Source organism: Copadichromis virginalis, linkage group LG3, assembly GCF_057382275.1.
Source record: "Copadichromis virginalis isolate Kocher_CV1m ecotype Utaka linkage group LG3, C_Virginalis_male_GT1.1, whole genome shotgun sequence".
NCBI classification, from domain to species: Eukaryota; Metazoa; Chordata; class Actinopteri; order Cichliformes; family Cichlidae; genus Copadichromis; species Copadichromis virginalis.
This window is the reverse complement of record NC_140620.1, coordinates 9,677,082-9,698,251: the sequence shown is the minus strand read 5'-3', so window position 1 is coordinate 9,698,251 and position 21,170 is coordinate 9,677,082. Positions and strand designations below refer to the sequence as shown.

The window sequence follows — 21,170 nt, the reverse complement described above, 5'->3', positions numbered from 1 at the left end:
GTCTGCACTCTGAGGGAGAAAGAAAAGAAACATTTGATTCAAAATTCACTTTAAATTTCATTTTACAAAGAGAGAAACAAGCGTCAGTAGTCTGAGGAGCTTGGAGAGAAAAGCGTCTGGACTTCTTTAAGTTTCTACTCATCACAGAAGCTTCTTCACCTCATCCTCAACACGGACCAAGGAATGAATACTGCACTTTTGGAAGAACTCCCTCCCCTGCAACCTCTTATCGTCAAAGGGACGGAGGTGGAGAGGGCAAACAGCCACAGATTCCTGGGACTGCAGGTTACATCAGACCTGAGCTGGACTCTCAACACTACAGCAACTGTGAAAAAAGCCCAGCAAAGGCTTTATTTCATTCGGCTGCTCAGGAAAGCTGGCATGAACCACCACCCTCTCACCCAGGCCTGCAGAGGACTGATAGACAGCATCCTCACCGCAGGCATCACTGTCTGGTATGGAAACACTACACAGACAGAGAGGAAGGCTCTGCAGAGTCAGAAAGTCTGCAGAGAGGATTATGGGAACAACACTTGCATCCATGGACCTGCACATACAAAGCTGCACATACAATCTCAGACACAACAGAGCGGACAGCAGCATCACACACAGAACACGATTCTTCAACAGCTTCTTCCCCACAACTGTCAGACTGACGGCAAACAAAAACACACTGAACACTTAAAATAACACAGCACTACTTAACCTCACTTTGAATGTATCATCGGTTCACTGACCATCGGGCAATACACTCACAACAGACTTGTGAAACAGATCTGTGGAACAAATGTGCAACACTGTGAGTGCGATAAGAGGTAGAGAACTACACACTCTCTGTACATTTTCTTCTTTTTCTTTGTATATAGAAAATAGTACGACTACCCTACTCCGGACTTCATTTCTATCCTTCTGCTTTTTCTGTCTTTATATTGTTAAAGTGTGATTTGACTTGGAAAGCTCTGCACAAGTATTCCACTGTGCATGGACTGTTGGTCCTGTGTGCAAATGTCAAAATAAAAATCTTGAACCTTCAGTTGTCAGAGTAACTGGTGGAGACCCAGCAACACATTCAGAGACAAACTGGTTCATCTGAAACACAAACTGAACAACGTCGTGTCTGCTGTACAGTGCAGCGTCCAGATGAACAGGATCAACAGGATGAACATCTTTTTAACAGTCGTTACAAAGATGTGAAGTTGTTTGGCTGACACAGACAAACAGTATCCCACATTCTTGATTTTTAGCTCACAAACACGTCTTATAAGGACTTATTGATCCTGAAATGTTGGAGGTTTTAGCTCTTTAAACAGTAAAGTTACAGGAGGATACAGATAATTATCAGGAAAATGTCCTCGGTTTGTTAAAATGATCCCGTCCGATAACACACGAGAACAATAAATGTATCATTTTCTGTTGTAACCCACAAACTGAACGGTCACACTCATCTTTCATGTTGTCACTAAAACATCACTCCTTCCACGTCTAGTTGGTCGTGATGGAGGCGGAGTGCGTTGGGTCCGCTTTCCCTGCCCAGCCGATGTTCCTGACGCAGGGAAACAGATCCTGTTGGGGATCCCTACCTTGGCACAACACCTGCCATGGTCTTTGCACACTCACCACAGTAAATGCATCATGTTGTCAGCTTTACAGTATCATAGTCAGAGAAACTGGTCAGGCCGCTCTCTTCCAAATGTCTACACTTCACCCTTTTACTGTCAGTGGGCTCAGAGTCCATCTAATGTGGCTCATTATCTGATGCCGTCTGCAGACCAGTGTTAGACACTGAGAGGTTGATGGCTCCGTGTCAGAGCACCGGCCTTAACGAAAAAGTTATCAATCGTTCTTTTCATCTTTTCTCATTACATACAGCTACATCCACTCCTATCACGCTGCTCACCTCTGCTGCGACGATTCAAACAGCCGGAAAGTGAATCAGCAGCAGACAGAAATGAGACCGGTCGAATCATCTTGCGTTTCACGCATGCGCAGGACTGGAACGTAAGCGTTTTCAGCCGTCTTAATGTGGACGCACAACTCTGTGAAAACGACTGAAAACACTAGTGTGGACGCGGAGCGCTGTTTTCAAATCTATCCGGGCGAGTGTGGACGTAGCCTAAGTGGCACCATGGAGGAATGAGGTGGCGCTCTAGACCCTGATGAAGTGAACAGAGTGAAGATTTGTGTAGAAGCAGGAAGTGTGATCAGCTGCACTCACCACTGTTGCTGAGAGAAACCTGATGGACTCCAGTGAATCTTCTTTTAGAGACAAACAGGACTCGACTGCAGCTCTGCTGCTGCTCTCTCACACTTTCACTTCTGCAAAATGACGTTGAGCTTCTTGTTTTTCAGGTGTTGCTCCGCCTCTTCCTGCCTCTCCCTTTACAGGAATCAGCCGGTCTGTACTCAGTGACTGTGTGCAGCGGGTGGGAGGGGTGAGGAGTGGTGTGTGGGTTCACACAGTAATGACGGCCTCAGGTGATCAGGAGAAACTCACCTGGATTTCCTTTTTCCACAGCAGACTGAGAGCTTCAGGTGGACCCTGAAGGAGGTCTCAGACACAGGTGGTAAAAGTACACACAGTGTGTACTTAAGTAGAAGTACTACTGTTAAAAATACTCCAAGTACTGTTTCAACTTCTTTACTCAAGTAAAAGTAAAAAGTACTGGCTGTGAAATGAGAGTAAAAAGAGCTGATTGAAGAACATTTCTAACACGTGTTTATACAAAGCTAACTGAACCATGTGCTGCATCAACGTGATAATAAAATAATATTATTCACTTTGTTTCTGTCTAAATTTGAATTCTAATAAATATTTTAGCTTGAAATAAGTGAAAAAAATCTGCCAATGGAACAAGTTAAAACTCTCTATTTTTTCTCTGGTTTCAAGATTCACTGTCTTGAAAAAAGTTCATATCCGGTGGCGGACGCCCTCAGACATCGGTGCGTTGGTGGTTCTTTGTGTCCGGGGATGGGCGTCCAGGTACACACCGGCTCACTCCTTGGCGGCCGCTTATCGGGGCCTGGAGCCTGGGGCTCGCTCGGGCCACTTCGGGGGTGGGGTGCCCTTGGCCTCTCGGCCTGGGGCTCGGTCACTCAGGCACAGCTGGCTGCCGGCGGAGCTCATGGGCGCGTCACTACAACTCCCCCTGGCTTCTGCTCCGCAGCTGCTGAGTGAGCCCTCATCTGGGACTCTCCTCAGCTCTTTCTGGGACAGTGGCGCGGCTGCCCCTCTGTGGGTCTTCCTTGGTCTCTTGTGTTCTGGGGGCCTCTGGATGTCTGGAGTTTTGATCTCCTCCATACCTGCTTCATGCCCTGGAGGACGGGGCTGTGGCCCCCCCACACCCTCTAGCAGATCATTACATGAAGGAACCTTTTAAAAACAAGCGCGTCCATGCTCACAGGTGTACACACGGGTGATCACACCCACAAACTACACCCTTGTTTGGCTCCTACCTTAAGGTCAAGGTCAAGGTCAAATTTATTTATATAGCACATTTCAAACAGCTGATGCTGCACAAAGTGCTTAACAATATAAAAATGGTATTAAAAAGCAACAATGTAATACAATAATAACAATAAAAAACAATAATAGGACAGTAAAAGAATTAAAACAATAACTAAACTGATTCAAATAAGATCAAAATGCTTGGGTCATAGTGTGTTAAAAGCCAGGGCATAGAAATGTGTCTTTAGTAAAGATTTAAATTGCTCAAGTGTTTGTGCAGATCCAATATTTAAGGGGAGACTATTCCAAAGTCTGGGACCTGCCACAGAGAAGGATCTATCAGCACGGGATTTGAGGTTAGTCCGTGGGATGGACAGCATTAGTTTTGAGCTAGACCTCGTGGTTTTTCCTGGAGCATAGGCAGAGAGGAGCTCAGACAGGTAAGGAGGGGCTCGGGCCTTAAGTGACTTAAAAACAAAAAGTAAAAGTTTAAATTGGATCCTGTAGGAGACAGGAAGCCAGTGTAAAGAAGTTAAAAGTGGGGTTATATGCTCTCTCCGTTTGGTACCAGTTAGCAGGCGAGCAGCTGCATTTTGAACCATCTGAAGATGATGGATGGTGGCCTGATCTAGACCATAATAAAATGAATTGCAGTAGTCCAATCTGCAAGTAAGAAAAAGGTGAATAACACGCTCAAAGACGTTAGCCGGAAGGTATTTCTTTACCTTGGCTAGCTGTCTTAACTAAAAAAACAGGACTGAACTGCTGCACTCACCTGCTTATTCAATTTAAAAGAACCATCAATATAGACACCGAGGTTTTTTACATGTGTTTTACGATACGAGGAAAGGGGCCCAGAGTGCTGTCGATATGATTAACGTTGCCAAAAATGACAACCTCAGTTTTATTTTCATTTAGCTTTAAAACATTTAATGACAACCACTGTTTGACATCATCAAGGCAGCGTAATAAGAGCTGGGGATGGTCTGACCCTGCTTTTAAAGGTAGATAAATCTGCAAATCATCAGCAAAACAATGAAATGAAATGCTGTACCGCGAGAAGATGGAGCCCAATGGCAACAAATAGAGTACGAACAGGGCAGGACCCAAAATAGAGCCTTGAGGTACACCGTATTTAAGAGGGGCTATTTTGGAGTTATGGGGGCCCATATTGACATAAAAAAACCTTTCTGACAGATAGGACCGAAACCACTGTAAGGCAGATCCTTTTAGGCCAGCATGGAATTCTAGCCGTGGTAACAGGATGTCATGGTCGACCGTGTCAAAAGCTGCTGACAAGTCCAACAATAAAAGGGCAGCAGGGCTGCCAGAGTCCAGAGTTAAAAGAATAGCATTAAAAATCCTTAAAAGTGCCGTCTCAGTGCTATGTAGTGGAGGCCGGAGACAGCCCTGATGCCAAAGGATCCCAAGAAGCAAGTGGTCTCACCCGAATACCTCGGTACTTCATATAAGTTCCTGTTAGGCATAGCAACAAAGAGGAATAAGGATTAATATGTGAGTGGGGCACACAAAGGAAAACTACACTGACCAACATCTGCACCACCTGCATTTACTACAAGAAAGCCTATGACTCTGTGCCTCACACAGGGATCCTAGAAATGCGCAAGATCAACTTGACTGCAAGGACCTTCATAAGTCACCATCAAGTGCATTATTTACCAAGGAGTTGCTCTGTCCTCACAGCTGTTTCTTGAAGACGTTTCATCTGAGAAGCTTCTTCAGTTCTAGGGTCGAACCGTGGAAAATCCCAGATTTAAGCCCTGTGGGAGTGTCCCCCCAAGAGGGACAATGGTGTGAAAACGGGTGTAGGTCACAATCAGCCAAGGTTTTTGGGTGAGTTCATTGTGAAACCTAACGCCACCCTATCATGTGATTTCCTGAGGTCAGATGGCCCAGGGTGTGAGTGGGCGTTAAGGCGTCTGGGAAGGATCTCAAAACTGGATTATAGATGGCAGATAGTTGGTGTCGTAAACCACCGCCTCTGTTCAAAGATGGTCGCTCACAGTGGACATAGATGGCTTGTGAACTTTGGCATCCTCAAAAGAGTGACCTTTGTCCTTTAGATGCAGATGGACTGCTGAGTCTTGTCCTGTGGAGGTGGCTCTTCTATGCTGTGCCATACATTTATGAAGTGGCTGTTGGGATTCCTTAATCTTAGATAAGTAAAAGCCATATCTGAACCATGGCTGAATGAAGGCACCTGTGAAGCCAGAAGAAAGTGTAGAGAGCTGAACGTAAACGGAAGAAGGATGAACTTCAGGTGTCAGCAAATATTACAGTATTACTGGAATTCACATCCTGAAATGACTGCAAATTACAGACCTATTTCCAAATTGAGTTTTATCTCAAAAATTCTTGAAAAGGTAGTTTACAAACCATGAATATCCATTTTTAGAAGAATGTTGTATTTCGGAAGTTTTTCAATCTGGTTTTAAAGCTTTGCATAGTACAGAATCTGCCCTTTTAAGAGTTTTTAATAATTTTTTTAGGAACTGCATCACATGACTGTGTTATGATCGTGCTTTTAGATTTAACAGCTGCCTTTGATACAGTGGATCATAAGATTTTAATTTGCAGTTTAGAGCAGGTGGTGGGTGTTAGGAGTACTGCACTGCAGTGGTTCAGATCCTAATTGGCAGACCAAACTTTCTCTGTGAAACTTGGTGAGCTTGTATCCTCTGCTGCTTCTTTTCAATGTGGGGTTCCACAGGGTTCAGTTTTAGGCCCGCTTCTTTTCTCCTTATATCTGATACCACCCGAGTATATTTTCAAGAAACATGGGATTTCTTTCTACTGTTTTGCCGATGACTCCCAGATTTGTTTCCCTCTTAAAAGATAAATGGTTTCTCAGTAGGCCCTCTGCTCAGATGTCTTGATGAAATAAGGGCCTGGGTGGCTTTGAACTTTTTACATTTTAATGAGCAGAAAACAGAAGTGATGGTTTTTGGTGGCACTTCTGAGACCACTACTATGGATCCTGGTTTGCTGGCGCAGTTTGTTAAACCAATCACCACTAACCTGGGAGTTTAAATGGAGGCAGATGATGAAGTTGAAAGCCAGGTCAGAGCTGTTGTAAAATCTGTCTTTTTTTCATTTGAGACAACTGGCAAAAATAAAGCCCATCTTATCAGAGCAGCTTTTTGAGACAGTAATCCATGTCTTTGTTACATCTAAGATAAGAGATGAGATAAGATGTACCTTTATTAGTCCCACATGTGGGAATTTTCTAGACTCCATTATTGTAACGCACTTTATAGTGGGGTTAGTGATGCATCTGTTAGGCGTCTGCAGGTTATGAAGCGCATCTTTTAACTGGAACAAAAAGGTCTGAGCACATTACCCCCATTTTAATTTCACTCACTGGCTTCCTGTCACAAACTGGTAGTAGGAACTCAAGAGCAGAGCGGTGTGACGTCTCCAAAAACAGTTTATTTACAGCACCAGTGCACGATATAAACAGTGAAGGGAAAATCCAAACTCCAGGGAATCACAGGGTAGCTCTCTCACACTCGCTCATGTCTTCTTGCCCAAACCCACACATGCTCACACGACAGGGAGGTCCGGGGAGGAAAGTCTGTAGCAGAGGAAAGGGAAGTCACTCACAAATCACGAATCATAGGTATACTCAAGCACAGGTTCACAGGAGCTGGGAGAATCACTAACGTCTGTAGTACAATCATCCAGCAATGAGAGGATCTGTGTTCCAGCCTCAAATAGTGCTCCAGGTGATGACAGCTGATTGTTGTCAGGTGTGTGGGCCAAGGGCGGGAGCCCACAGTGAGCTCCGCCCAGGCAGAGAGAGAGAAAACCAAACACCACATGCAGTCTTGTGGGCCGGCCGGGCAGGCACGGAGACCATGACACTACCTGTACATTTTAGGGTCCTTCTTAAAGTTCTTTATTTGTTTTTAAATCTCTTATAGCCTGCCCCCACCTCTCTGAGATGCAACAGCCATATACACCTTCCCACTCCCTTAGTAAGCATTAATTTGCTTTGGCTGTAGCAGCTCCAAAGTTGTGGAACGATCTGCCCTTGCACATTAGGCAGGCTTCTTCTCTTTCTGAGTTTTAAACTCTTCTTAAAACACATTTTTTTGCTGGCGTGTACAGCATTTTGTGAACCCTGGTTTTATTTTAAAGGGCTTTATAAATAAAGATGGTATCATACAGTATGGTAAAGTTAAATTAACACCTATAATTCACAGTTAAATAACAGTGGCCATTATGAAGTGTTACCCACTCAGTTCCTTTCTGTTACTGAATGAACTCCCACTGGTCACCATCAGCCTTTGCTGTGTTTGATTTGAGTATCACTCCCTCTGGTGGGCTGTACAGGTATTACATGTGAATGGAAGTAGATTTTTTGTTGTTGTTTTTGCTGTTTTCTTCAGTTTTGTAACTAGAATTTAAATCTATCCTATAATATTTATGATTAAAAGTTACATTTAAAGAGAAGTGAAAATAAAGATCAATCCCAGCTGTGCTTAGATGCACTTAGATGGTGGGAAAATAGTTAAAAGAGAGTGGGAATCAACAGATCCAAAACTGGAAACATTTAATTTTAGTGTTTCATGTTGAAAAAGTGTCATGATTAAAGTTATGCATAACAGATTAAAATCACAGAGTTGAAGCAGGAAGTTTTTAAATGTCCAAATAGGTTATTTAGGTTTTTACTCTAATGAATGCTTCTTTCATTCAAACAGTTTCTTCTTTACTGGCTGAGGCTTTTGTGAACACTCCTCCTCCTCCTGCTTTTAAAAAATCGTTTCCTCTTCCTGAATGAAAACAATCCACAGGTGTGCTGTGTGACATGGAGAGCAGCCAGAAAACACCTTTGGCTTCTTGGCAGGATTATTTAATCTCTTAGTCGGTTCAGGTTGAAGATTAACTTTGTAGATGTCTACTCTATGTATAGCAACATGAAGATTTAGGATTTGTTTGTGATCCTCCTGTACGGTAAGAAAAGTTTCTTTTAAACTTATGACACACACACATATTTACACAAGCACACACACACTGGTTTTGCTTACAGAAACAGTCAGACAGGTTTGTGCATGTTGATCAGGAAGATAAGTTCTCAAATGCCGCAGGTTATTCTCGCATAGTTAAAGCCAAAAGAGAGAATTGTTTTTTGTTTTAGGACCAAGTGTATGTTTGCACCAGACTTTTACCATAAGAAGTATGTAAATGAGAAAAAACTGAACTGTAGTCCTCTCATTTCTTTTAAAACAATGACGGGACTCAAACACAAACACACTGAAACTGAAGTCCAGCTGTAATCCAGGCCTGAGTTCTGAACAGTAAGACAGTCAGTGGGTAAAATATCACAGGCAAGGGGGAGAGATGACAGACAAAATATAAAAACAGCAAAGGTAAACACACACACGGCATTATTATTGTCAGAGATTTATAGTTAACAAACAGTCAGGTGAATAAACAACACTGAGACACTTGTTACTGATAACATGCGGCATGGGTGAATCTCAGACAGAGAGACACACCGAACTGCAGCATTCGTTTATTTTATAGGTTACATCGTCAATATGCAAATATAATCACATTTCCTGTTACGCAGGTCCTGATGCTGTCTGTGTGTAAGCTGTGTGTGTGTGTGGTGTAAGTGTGCTACAAGTCAATTTCTAAGAATAGTATAATGCAATTCAACTTCTGCGGATGTGTATTTCTGAGCTGAGCTGAACTCTTGTCACTCTTGTCACAGGGTCAGCTTCCTGTTTCTACAGAAAGCTGTCTAGTGAAATATGTGAACATAAGTATAACATAACATGTGAAGCATAATCAAATAAAACATTAAAAACTCCCTGACATTCCCTCCTGTTGTTACCGTATTTCACCACTTCAATCATACTTTATTATCAGCCAACAATCACTTGCTTATAACACTTTCAATTGTAGCATCATTCAGTATGTGTGAGTGTGTGTGTTCCTATACTAAATCCTCTTCGTCCGGTTCATCTTCTAGTGGCAGTCCAACATAGGTGATTACTGTGGCCTGTACCATTTTGTCAATCATTGATCTGATACAGGGTAGAATGCAAGTTGAGAACATGCAAAGCAATAAAAGAAGAACTCCTATCAAGACAAGTCCTTTAATCACGAGGGTCTTCCAGCTGCCGCTCAGCAGCCAGGTCAGCCAGTCCTCTGTGTTCGTGACATAGTCTTGTTGCTCTGCATTACTCAGTTGTCGTAACTTGTCTAGGGCGGTGGTCATGGTCAAAGAGTGCACGTTGTCCGGGATATAGGTGCAGCAAGTGGTGTTGAATAAGACACAGAGGCCCTCTCTCTCAGCCAGAGTCATGTCCAGGGCGACTCTGTGTTGCATGACCACTATTCTGATCGCGTCGATCTCCTCATTCTGAGCCTTGTTTATCCTTGTTGAGCTGTTCAGGAAAAGTCCAAATCGGTAGTCAAGTGTCTCTATCCTGAGCTTGTTCTTCCCAGTTCCGACCCATGGGAACAGTGAGTGCAGGACCTTCTGTCCGGTGGTCCACAACTTGAACTCCGCTGGCACATCACTGCCCCATATTGGGTCATGGGGTTGCACGTCATCAGTGCTCCTCTTGCGTCTTGGTTGGTTCCGATGGAACATTCTGAATGTGTGGTCTGACACTAAAATTGGGGCGCAGAGTCCGGTGCTGTTGGGTGGGATGGTGAAGTATGTCTTTGAGCCACATGCCCATGCTGTACCCTGCACCCAATACGTGCCATTCAGGAAGCTTGTCTGTGCCTTTCTGTCCTGCGGCATTCGGAAAGTCTGGGAGCAGTTTTGATTCATTCCCAGCTTTCTGTTGCCGTATGCGAAGGTGAAACACATTGGATGTTGTATTCCTGGTTCCCTCCTGACGTTGAAAGATTTTCCCTTGTCATTGGTTGCATTTAAGTGTACCCAGTATCGTCCATCACAGCTGTAGTTCCAGTCTGAGATCTCTGGTGTACAGAACACTACCTCATTAGTTGTATAGTTGATCTGTGTTCCATTACACCGTGGCAAGTCGGGTTTTGAGACTTGTGTCTTTAACTGAACCTTGAAGAAGAAGATGTCTTCGGGGGAACATGTTCCGTTGATGGCTTTGTGGAATATACATAGGGCTTCGGAAAGGCTGGGTGATTTTCCATATAGGGTGGCTTGTATTGCTGTTGTTGGGAGGTGAGAACAGACATAGCAGCCAGTGTGGTTGTCTTCTGTATGTACTCGGTTGTAGACGTACCGGTACCAGGCATTGTTCAGCCAGGGGTGGTTGTGCTCTTTGTCCATATCCTTTAGGTGTGAGTTGTCATATGACCATTTCTTCTGCAGGTGGTGCTGTGGGTCTTCATCTTTCCAGGTGAATATCAGTAGGCTCACTAGGAGCACAATGCCAGCCACTATGAGGACAATTTTCTTCATGATGACCAGGCACACCTAGACTTCTGGTGAGTAGACTACCAGCGAAGTGGAGAGGCGGGATATACCCAATCAGCCCTTCCTCCACCGGTAGATCACCTGGAAGCTAGGGGAACTGGCGTCTAAACGTCTGGACTGTCACTCACTTTTTTGCAGTGGCTGTGGTGGATCCAAGATGGTCTTTCTGCAATTTTGCAGGCAGTCGGTGTGGTAAGTAAGACCTGATATGGGCCTTCCCACCTTGGTGAATACCAATTCTTTCTCTGGAGTACTTTGATCAGGATCCAATCACCTGGTTTTAACCTGCAAGAAACTGGAGAGGTATTACTCGGCAGTTTATTGTTTAGCACAATCTCTTTGTTCTCAAATAATTTAGTCATCCACTCTGCTAGGGTGGTTTCTCTTATAGACTTATTAATAGGCTCAGTAGTGAGAGGAAGCGGAAATTGCCTCCCGTGAACGATTTCAAAGGGTGTGAGCTTTTGTGACCCCTGGGTTAGTCTCATCCACATCTTAACCAGATCCAAACACTCAGGCCACGGCCTTCCTGTCTCTTCCATGCATTTTCTTAATCTCTGTTTTATTGTGCCGTTAGTTCTTTCCACTAATCCTGCACTTTGTGGATGATAGACAGGAGAAACGTCTTGGAAATAGTCTTTGAGCATGTAGAATCCACATCTGTCACTGGTGGGCAGATAAACTGAATCCGTTGATGCAGCCATCCTTGGATGTGCATCTGAGGCAAATGATCAGACGGAGCAGGTGGTGGTCAACCTTCCGAGCAAACCACACCTCATCCAAAGTTTGGGCATGGAGGTGGTCACCATGTACAAGCTGCTGGGTGTTCACCTTAACAATAACAATAACCTGGACTGAAGTCTGCAGGACATTACTGAGGATGTCTGCAATCTTTTATCCAGAGCTCTGCTGTGGAGGCGGCAGCAGAGAGAGGGGCAGGTAACGGCTAAATAGGCTGGTGAAGAGGGCCAGCTCTGTCCTGGACAGTCCCCTAGACCCCATAAAGGAGGTGGGTGGGCTATTATGCACAACATCTCTCATCCCTGCATGAGACTGTGGACGGAGACTGTGGACAGAGACTGTGGATGGAGACTGTGGATGGAGACTGTGGATGGAGACTGTGGACGGAGACTGTGGATGGAGACTGTGGACGGAGACTGTGGATGGAGACTGTGGACGGAGACTGTGGACGGAGACTGTGGACGGAGCGCTATCACAGGTCCTTCATCCCGACAGAAGCCAGGCTGCAACATTATAAACAGGATAAACACTGTTTAGAAATATGTGTGTATAACTATCACTGCCTGCACTTTATGTGCACATAAAACATCTTGTGTTATTTTTCTGCACATAGTAACCATTGAATCTTTTTATTATTTATTTTTTCTATTTTTATGTGGGATCAATAAGGTCTTTGTCTATGTCTGTCTCCTCAGTTTCCCAGTGTGCCTCAGGTGTGGAGGTACTAGAGGGGGCGGAGTTTGTTCTCCTGCCCTGTGAGTTTCCTACTTTTGAAGAAAAAGAATCCACAGCTGTGTGGAGTCGCTATGACCTCAATCCCTCCACAGTGCACCTGCGTCGACGAGAAGGCGATGACCTCCAGAACCAAAATGACCAGTTCAGCGGCCGAACATCGATGAATCCTGACGCTCTGGAAACCGGAGACCTCAGTCTCACTCTGAAAAAGCTTCAGCTGTCTGACAGCGGCAGCTACACCTGCACCGTCCGTAAGTTTGGAGTAGAACTGGGTCAGTCAAGAGTGGAACTGCAGGTTCAGCGGGTCAAAGGTGGAGGTCAGTGCAAAGAGATTCAAAATCACATGGAGTGTCACAGAGTGTTAATCATTTTATGTTAACATCATGTAATGTTCATGTTTTCATTGTGTTATAAGTTCCCATCAGTGTCCCAGTGGCTCTGGGTGTCCTGGCTGTAGTTGCAGCTGTCATCGTGGGTGTTGGAGTTCACTTCAGAGGCTATTTTAAGGAAGGTATGTTGTGTGTGTGATGTGTTTGCATTGTGAATAATCTGAATCATCCCTAAACCTCGGATTTATTTTACTTGACTTGTAGTGTTTTTTTCTTCTTCTTAATCTATTAGTTATGTTAATAGGTGGTTTTAATTGTCTCCTTTCTTTCAATAAAACACAAACCAGTGCATCCCCATGTTTCATGTTCTTAAGGAATCCTCCAGCGCATTTTGCAAAACAGGCTCCCCTCACACACTTTACATGTCAAACATGGGGGCTTTGACAGACTGCGCACACAAATCATTATTTGTTGTTCTTACTTCACAGTCCCACAGGTGGATGTGGATTCGGGGGTGGAGTCTGTTCAGCTGCCCTTTATAACCACAGTTTACCGACATGAAGATGTAACTGTAGAGTGGACTGACAGCTCCAACAGGATAGTGCACGTCTTTAAAAACGGTTCTGACCACCTTGAAAAACAGCACTGGTTTTACAGAAATCGAACAATGATGAGGAAAAACCTGCAGATAGCTGTGGACCTCAGCCTGACTCTGAAATACCCGACAAACAGAGACGCACTCACCTACACCTGCACCGTCTACAGGGGGGGAAACATCCTAAAGAAGAAACAAGTGAAGCTCTATGTCAGAGGTGAGTGCTGTAGACAGAAGATGAAGATGTGAGTCATGAATTAAAGAGCTTGGTGACCACACTGATAATCTGTCCCTGAGGTGAACAGGACTTGATGAGTGAGCTACAGTAAGATCTATTAAGTTAGGTTTTTCAACCATTACTTTTTTATCAGCTCAAACTAAAGATGTGACACTAGTCCGAGAAATTGAGGAGTTTAAGAGAAATTTATAAAATAATTTAGAATGAAAATATTATAATGATAATGTTTTTGAGTCAATGTCAGCCTGAAAGCACCAGGATTTTGAGGATCAGATGTTTTCTTAAGGAAACTCACACGAGCTTCTTCTATTTCTTCTATTCCACACTAAAACAACCTCATTAAAATGCTGCACGCTTTGTCTGGGCCTGCATAGCTCAGAATAATAGCTTATTTAACAAAAGTTCATATTAATCTGCATGTAGAGAGAAAATTCAAAGGAAATATTAAGTAGGCAAGCTCCCATTATGGTCTATTAACGTTTCCAGTTTGGGTGTAGGAAGTGAAGATAAAGACAGATGATAAATTTCTTCCCATAATTGATTTAGGACACCAAAGATAACACTGTGTCTGCTCAGTGGAGCAACAGGACAAATCCCAGGCTGCAGCCAGTCAAACATGTTTTCAGTGCAGATGTTTCACTTCATCCAAACAAAATGTTCTGATGATGCTGTGTTCAGCTCATTGTGGTATTTTTTCTCCTCTCAGTCCCCCAGGTGGAGGTGGAGCAGGGGGTCGAGTCTGTACAGCTGCCCTGCAAAACCAAACTTCACCTGCCTGAAGATGCTAAAGTGGAGTGGACCTGCATTTACATCCGGACCACAAAGGTCCACGTGAATGAGAACGGCTCTGACCAGCCTGAAGAACAAGACCACTTTTACAGAGACCGAACGAAGATGAATGAAGACCTGCTGAAAACTGGAGACCTCAGTCTGACCCTGAGATACCCCACAGACAGAGACAACGAAGTCTACACCTGCACCGCCTACAGCAGCGAGGGAAACATCCTGCTGAAGAGAGAAGTGAGGCTTCGAGTCAAAGGTCAGAAATGAATTTAAGTCAGTTATTTATACAGCACCAAATCACAACAACAACTGCGTCAAGGCACTTTATATTATAAGGTAGTTCCTTCAATAATACAGAGAAAACAGAGAAAAACCCAACAATCATATGAGCCCACTATGGGTAAGTGCTTTGGTGATAGTGGGAGGAAAAAATCCCTTTTAACATGAAGAAACCTCCGTCAGAACCAGGACTGGGGCGGCCATTTCTGACCCATTCCAACAAAACGATGGCTGATAAACAGACATGCTGTGGTAGAGAGGCAGAGGTTATTAATGACTAATTATAACATTCAGAGAGGTGTATTAACACATCATCACAACCACAATCAACACAATCATCATCTCGGCTCCTCTGACGACCTGTTTGCTGTTGCATGCTGCTGAAAGGCAGTGAGGAGAGGGGACACTCAGGCAGTGCATTTATCACGTATAATGTGTTTCCTGGATACACTGCTGCTTTTACAGCATTCAGAGATCGATGGCTCCGTGTCAGAGCTGGCTATGAACTTCAGACGGCTCAGACTTTAACTTAACAGAAAAGTTATCAGTAGTTCTTTTCATCTTTCCTTATTACCCACACCTACATCCACTCTGTCAGGCCTAGGCTGCTCACTAGGGCTGGGTATCATCACTGATTTCTATAATCCCTTTGATTCCGATTCACGAAGTCCCGATTTGATTCAATTTAGCCTCAGACAGTCAGAAATATTATAATTCTGATCATTTATCAGCACTGATACATGTGAGACTTCATCATAATTGTGAGCATCACAGCTGATGTCTTTGTGTGAAAGTAACTGAGGATAAAACAGAGAAAAACATGAAGGAGATTTTCCTGGTCTGGCGTTTTATAGCAGATAACCATAAAAATATTCTGCAGTAGATCAAAAACTGTAGAAAACCATGAATCGACATATGAACATTACCTGATGCTGCTGAAGTTGTCATGGGCCGTGGTGCGCGGGCACGAAAGGATCCAGGCGCAGACTCCGCGCTAACAGAAAAAACACTTTATTGTACCAACGAAAGGCGACCTGGGGAAACTAGGGAGCAAAGCAAGAAACTAAAAACCCGGGGAAACAATGACACGAGGAAGCCGGGATCGGGATGGTGGGAGGCTGCAACAGAAAGGGGAGATGATTACTAGGGAGCCGGGAAGCGGGGAAAACACATCTGGACTGAGTTAGAGTAGGGGCTTACGATAGAACGGGACCGTGGGAGCTCGGGAGGGAAGTGTGGCAGTCCGTGGGGCAGGAAGTCCGTGGGAATGGCGAATGGGCCAGGTGAGCACCGCGAGATCCAGTTGAGCCGGAGGACAGGCAGGTAGCAGACGCCGAGTAGAAACCTGGACAGAAGTAGGCAGGTAAAACACAGTTCCAATCCAGAAGAGAATGCACGCTTTTCGTGGAAGTCTGGTTACCACTGTGGTGGTGACTAACGGACTGGCGTGGAGCATCTGTCAGCGCCGGGTTAAGTAGATCTCCGTGTAGTCACCGTGATGGAGAGCAGGTGTGCTGGTGATGGCCCAGCCCGGGGGTGTGGCTACCCAAGCATCACGCATTCCACAGACACAGGACCACGGACCATGACAGAAGTGAAGCAGAGCAAAGTTGCAGAGGTTCTTTTTAAAAGTGGAATTAATGATGACATTTATCAAATGTGAGTTGTAGTTTGGATCTTGTCTGTGAAGCTTCTCAGTGATCCAGGTCATCGTAGTCTAAGGAGTGTGGAAAGGAAAAACATCTGGACTTCTTTAAGTTGCTTGAAGATGTTTCACCTCTCATCCGAGAAGCTTCTTCAGTTCTAGGACCTAATTGGTCACACTCTAGGGACTCCCCGGCAGACTACACCTATTGCAGCATAACTAAGGAGGAATTTTATGTAATCTTTCTTTTTTGGATTTTTTGTTAATAAATGGTAAATGGCCTGTATTTATATAGCGCTTTACTCAGTCCCTAAGGACCCCAAAGCGCTTTACACTACATTCAGTCATCCACCCATTCACACACACAGTCACACACTGGTGATGGCAGCTACAGTGTAGCCACAGCCGCCCTGGGGCGCACCGACAGAGGCGAGGTGATAATTTGTCTCCCTTTATTAAAATTAAACTACCATAAAAAATTAGAGACTCGTTCTTTCTTTGTGAGCAGTCCCACTCAAATCCTACTAAAGTGGACTGAAGGCAACAATTCAAAAGAAATGAAGAACAACCAATAAAATACATTAATCCTGAATTAAATGAGTGTAGTATATTTCATCTTTAGGAAATCAACACAAGCAAAAACAAATATCATAGTTTGAGCTTAAAATTGAATATTAAAGTTCACTTTGGAATCATTGAATAAAACTGCTGCTGTGTCATGTTGTGTTTGTTGTCCTCTCAGTCTGTCAGGTGGAGGTGGAGGAGGGGGCGGAGTCTGTCCAGCTGCCCTTCACAACCACAGAAAACCTGCCTGCAGATGCTGAAGTGGAGTGGTGGCGCTATGAACCTGAACCACCGATGACTGTTCACAAATATCACGCCGGCTCTGACCAGCCTGACGCACGAGACCAGTTTTACAGAGAGCGAAACGAAATGAGAGACGACTCACTGAAAACTGGAGACCTCAGTCTGACCCTGAAACTCCCCACAGACAGAGACACTGGAAAGTACATCTGCAGAGTTGAGGGGAAAGGGATCAAGAGAAAGAAAACAGTTCTGCTGAGAGTGATGAGTCAGTGCAAATACCTATGAAATATTTCTTACAGTGTATTTGTTTATAAAATGACAACAACAATAATTAAATGTAAATATCAGACTGCAGCATCTATAAAGAAGCTTAATAAGGTGTTTTCTAGATTCACTGCTGTCTGTACAGCTCATGTTGTGTTTGTTGTCCTCTCAGACTGTGTGGTGGAGGTGGAGGAGGGGGCGGAGTCTGTCCAGCTGCCCTTCAAAACCACACAAAACCTGCCTGGAGATGCTACAGTGGTGTGGAAACGCATTGACCATGTACCATCAGTGTTGGTTTACGTGTATAAGAACGGCTCTGACCAGCCTCACAAACAGCACCAGGATTACAGAGACCGAACGGAGATGAATGAAGACCTGCTGAAAACTGGAGACCTCAGTCTGACCCTGAAACAGCCCACAGAGAGAGACAGTGGAGAATACATCTGTAATGTCTGCAGCAAAGAAAAATGCATTTCAAGAGAGACCACGGTGCTATTAAAGGTCAAAGGTCAGTATGAAAATATAAGTTTGTCTCTTGTTGTCTGTCCCTGTCTGACTGTCTTGTCTCTGCAGGGAGAGTTCAGGTCCAGGATCAAACAGGGGACATCAGGAACAGAAGCAGCTCCATTGATCCGACTCCTCTGATGGCTGATCAATCAGTTTGATCTGTGCTTAGTTTAGGATCAGCTTTTAGTTCAAGCTAAAATTAAAGTCCCTTTCTCATGACTACACTTTAAGAAAGGGACTGGAGCACACCAGCCTGCATGGCAGAGTTCCAAGACTTTTGGGGAAAAAAACCCTGGACTGATGAGTGTGTGTCATTACACACTGCATTTCAGAAAAGGAAGCTCATACCAACAGTAAAATATGGTGGTGATAGTCTGATAGTCTGAGGCTGTTTTGCTGCCTCGGGACCTGCAAGACTTGCCTCCCTAAATGGAACCATGAATTCGGCCCTCTTAAAGAAACAATTCTTTAGGAGACTATCTGGCCATCCGTTCTCATCTGACCTGAAGCGCACTTGGTTTCTGCAGCCGGATAATTATGCAAAACACCCAAATAAGTCAAAGTTCTTACCTGAATCTGATTTATATGCTGTGACATGACCTTAAAAAGGTGGTTCATGCTTGAAAACCCAGCAATGTGGCTAAATTACAACAATTCTGCAACAGTGAGTGGGCTGAAAATCCTCCACAGTGCTGTTAAAGATTTATTGCAGGTTGTTACAAATGCTTGGTTGCAGTTATTTATTAAATTCAGGGGCAATAGCTTTTTCTGACATGTTCATCTAGGTTTGGGTTTTTCCCCTTAATAATAAACACATTTATTTAGAAACTGCATTTTGTATTTACTTCTGTTCTTTGTATAATATTGTAATTCAATTAATGTTTTATCACTCACCTTTGAAAGTTCAGGTCAGGGGTTAACGTGTGATAATGAGAAATAACAGAGAAAAACAAAAGGAAGGTGCAATGAGACATAGGAAATCATGATTCATGGCAAATGAAATTTATCAATAATTGAAAGCCATCCTGACAGTTATTACAAATTAATATTAGCAGGTTCAGTCCCAACTGATGACCTATAAAGATCTGTGTCATTACCAAAGTGTCACAAAAGAAACATCTCATGATGGGTAAAACCAGTGAGCTGTCTCAAAACCTTCACAACCGTATTGTTGCAAAACATACTGAAGGTATTGGTTCTAAACTACTGGAGGTTCTAGTGAGCACTGTTGGGTTCTTAATGCAGAGGTGGAAAGAACATCATTTCACCATATATAATAATGATCAGAAGAGTCGTTGAAGAGCCAAGGTGCTACAGAAAAACCTGGAATCAGCAGGTACAATTGTTTCAAGAAGGCATGGCATGTAGGTCACCATCCATGGTGCCATTGCTGAAGAAAAAGCATGATGAAGAGCTTTTAAAGTTTGCTGAACATTTAGAGAAGCCAGTGAAATATGGTCTGGTCAGATGGTCATATGATTGTTCGGTTTTTCTCTGTAGGGTCTACCTTACAATATAAAGGTGGTTGTTATTGTGATTGGTCGCTATATGAATAAAATTGACTGGAAATGAAAAGATGACATTTAGTCCTTGCCAAGCTCAATACAGGAAGGCTACACAGATAAAGGTCAGTAAAAATAGTGTTCAAGCTTGTGGTTTATTTTCCGGCTCTACATAAGAAACGCTTCAACCACAAGTGATGGCAGTTCACTGATCATCATTTATACATGTAAACTGGTTGTCTGTGTAAACGAACTGCTGCTACTGCTCTAATCCAGCTGAGCACTCAAGACTCAGCTATTCACACACTGCTTTCTAAGCACCTTTATCAAACACTCACGTTTGGATGGAGGCGTCAGAAGAAATTTGGGGTTCAGTATCTTGCCTAAGAATACTTCAGCATGCAGACAAGAAGACACATTTAGAAGACAACCCACTGCATCACATGAGCCTCAGTCAGCGTTCACAGTGCACAGAGAGATCCTGCTGGTTTGCTGTTTATGCATTACTAATGTAGATTTATTTTTGACATGCGTGTTTAAGGTTCGGTGCCCAAACTGACAGTGACTGATGGCAACATTTAGACTGAAAACCAAACAATGAAACTCTGAGAGACACAGGACGATTATCGACTCTGTCCACACAGTGGAAAATTTGTTCTTAATAGAGGAAACATCGTCTACATAACAGACCCAATCAGAAGTAGCGATGCTAAACACAGCAGCTGTGGTTTCCTGTTTGATGAAAACAGGTCGTCTGCCTTCATGTTCAGTCGTCATGTTACAGATACTAACTGAACTGAACCTTCAGCAGGTTTTGGACGTTTATGAGACAAATTTAAATCACAAACTTTCATCACTTTAATCCTGCAGGTTTGAAACTGTTTTCTATTATTAGAAAGATTCTTTGTGTATTTCAGGTAAAGTGTGATGCTCATATGTAAATAACATCTTGTTTTGTTTCCTGTCCAACTGGCCAGCTTTGAGATGAAACCAGTCATTTTTAACCAGGACATGTCCTTTAATGCACATATTAAACAAATATGTAGGACTGCTTTCTTCCATTTGAGCAACATCTCTAAAATTAGAAATATCCTGTCTCAGAGTGACGCTGAAAAACAAGTTCATGCATTTATTACTTCTAGGCTCAAAATCGTTTTCTGTGCCTGCCATGAACAGCTGTGTGGCAGGCAGAGGCAAGACCCAAATGCAGGACTTGGAAACAAAGGGGTCGGCTAAAAGAGGCAGCGTTATTAATGTTAAAAGATACTCACAGAAGAACACAGCAAAACAGGCACGAGGGAGACTGAGGACCTAAACACAGGGATGGGATTACAAACACAATGAGACAGAACACAGAGAAAACAGACAAACGCAGGTACGTGAGCGGGGAGACTGAAAGAATAACAAAACACAGAGAAGAGGCTGGCACAGACTGGACACGAAGGAAATAAACATGAACAACAAGAAATAGAGAATAAGTAATATAAATAATGACGACTCTGACAAATAAGGGAACCTGAGCTCAAGAGACACCAATATAGAACCAGAACAAAGGTCATTGAAACAAGAGAACAAATAAACACATAGTCCATAACAAACACAAAAACTAGCTCAAAGACTGAGGACCATCACAGGACACTCTGTGTCAAACATGAGTGTTCATAAGTTCAGAGTATTGATCAGTTTGAAATGATGGAAGCAGCTCCTGAAAGTGACGACTCTTCACCTCGCAGTAGACCTTTGTCAGAGTTCAAGCTGCACAGACTCAAACCAGCAGCAGGTTGATTTCTTTAGTTCCCCGTCAATCCTGGTTCCTCAGGAGGAACTTGCTCCCACAATGACATCACTGTGTGAATGAA

General features: G+C 43.6%; 2 protein-coding genes across 2 annotated transcripts; one reads left to right on the top strand and one right to left on the bottom strand.

The window, feature by feature from the left end:
* Positions 1 to 6,953: 6,953 nt before the first annotated feature.
* On the bottom strand, positions 6,954 to 10,871 carry LOC146712645 (uncharacterized). Its single transcript, XM_085436816.1, has 2 exons — positions 9,582 to 10,871; positions 6,954 to 7,040 (listed from the first exon to the last, which is right to left on the bottom strand). Exons 1-2 carry the CDS (start codon positions 10,869 to 10,871, stop codon positions 6,954 to 6,956), a joined length of 1,377 nt encoding a protein of 458 aa, XP_085292942.1.
* A 1,398-nt stretch (positions 10,872 to 12,269) lies between these two features.
* LOC146712644 (uncharacterized) lies at positions 12,270 to 18,642 on the top strand. Its single transcript, XM_085452120.1, has 7 exons — positions 12,270 to 12,679; positions 12,778 to 12,873; positions 13,180 to 13,503; positions 14,231 to 14,563; positions 16,974 to 17,303; positions 17,475 to 17,810; positions 17,876 to 18,642. Exons 1-7 carry the CDS (start codon positions 12,307 to 12,309, stop codon positions 17,965 to 17,967), a joined length of 1,884 nt encoding a protein of 627 aa, XP_085308246.1. The 5' UTR covers positions 12,270 to 12,306; the 3' UTR covers positions 17,968 to 18,642.
* Positions 18,643 to 21,170: the final 2,528 nt, after the last annotated feature.

Bases quoted from the DNA above. Each gene is read 5' to 3' on its own strand.
- LOC146712645 (XM_085436816.1), bottom strand. From the start codon at position 10,871: ATGAAGAAAATTGTCCTCATAGTGGCTGGCATTGTGCTCCTAGTGAGC. The intron at 7,041-9,581 runs GTGATTAAAGGA...CCTCTGCTACAG, and splicing joins GCGGCAGCTGGAAGACCCTC to ACTTTCCTCCCCGGACCTCC.
- LOC146712644 (XM_085452120.1), top strand. From the start codon at position 12,307: ATGTCTGTCTCCTCAGTTTCCCAGTGTGCCTCAGGTGTGGAGGTACTA. The intron at 12,874-13,179 runs GTATGTTGTGTG...CTTACTTCACAG, and splicing joins CAGAGGCTATTTTAAGGAAG to TCCCACAGGTGGATGTGGAT. The intron at 17,811-17,875 runs GTCAGTATGAAA...TTGTCTCTGCAG, and splicing joins GGTGCTATTAAAGGTCAAAG to GGAGAGTTCAGGTCCAGGAT.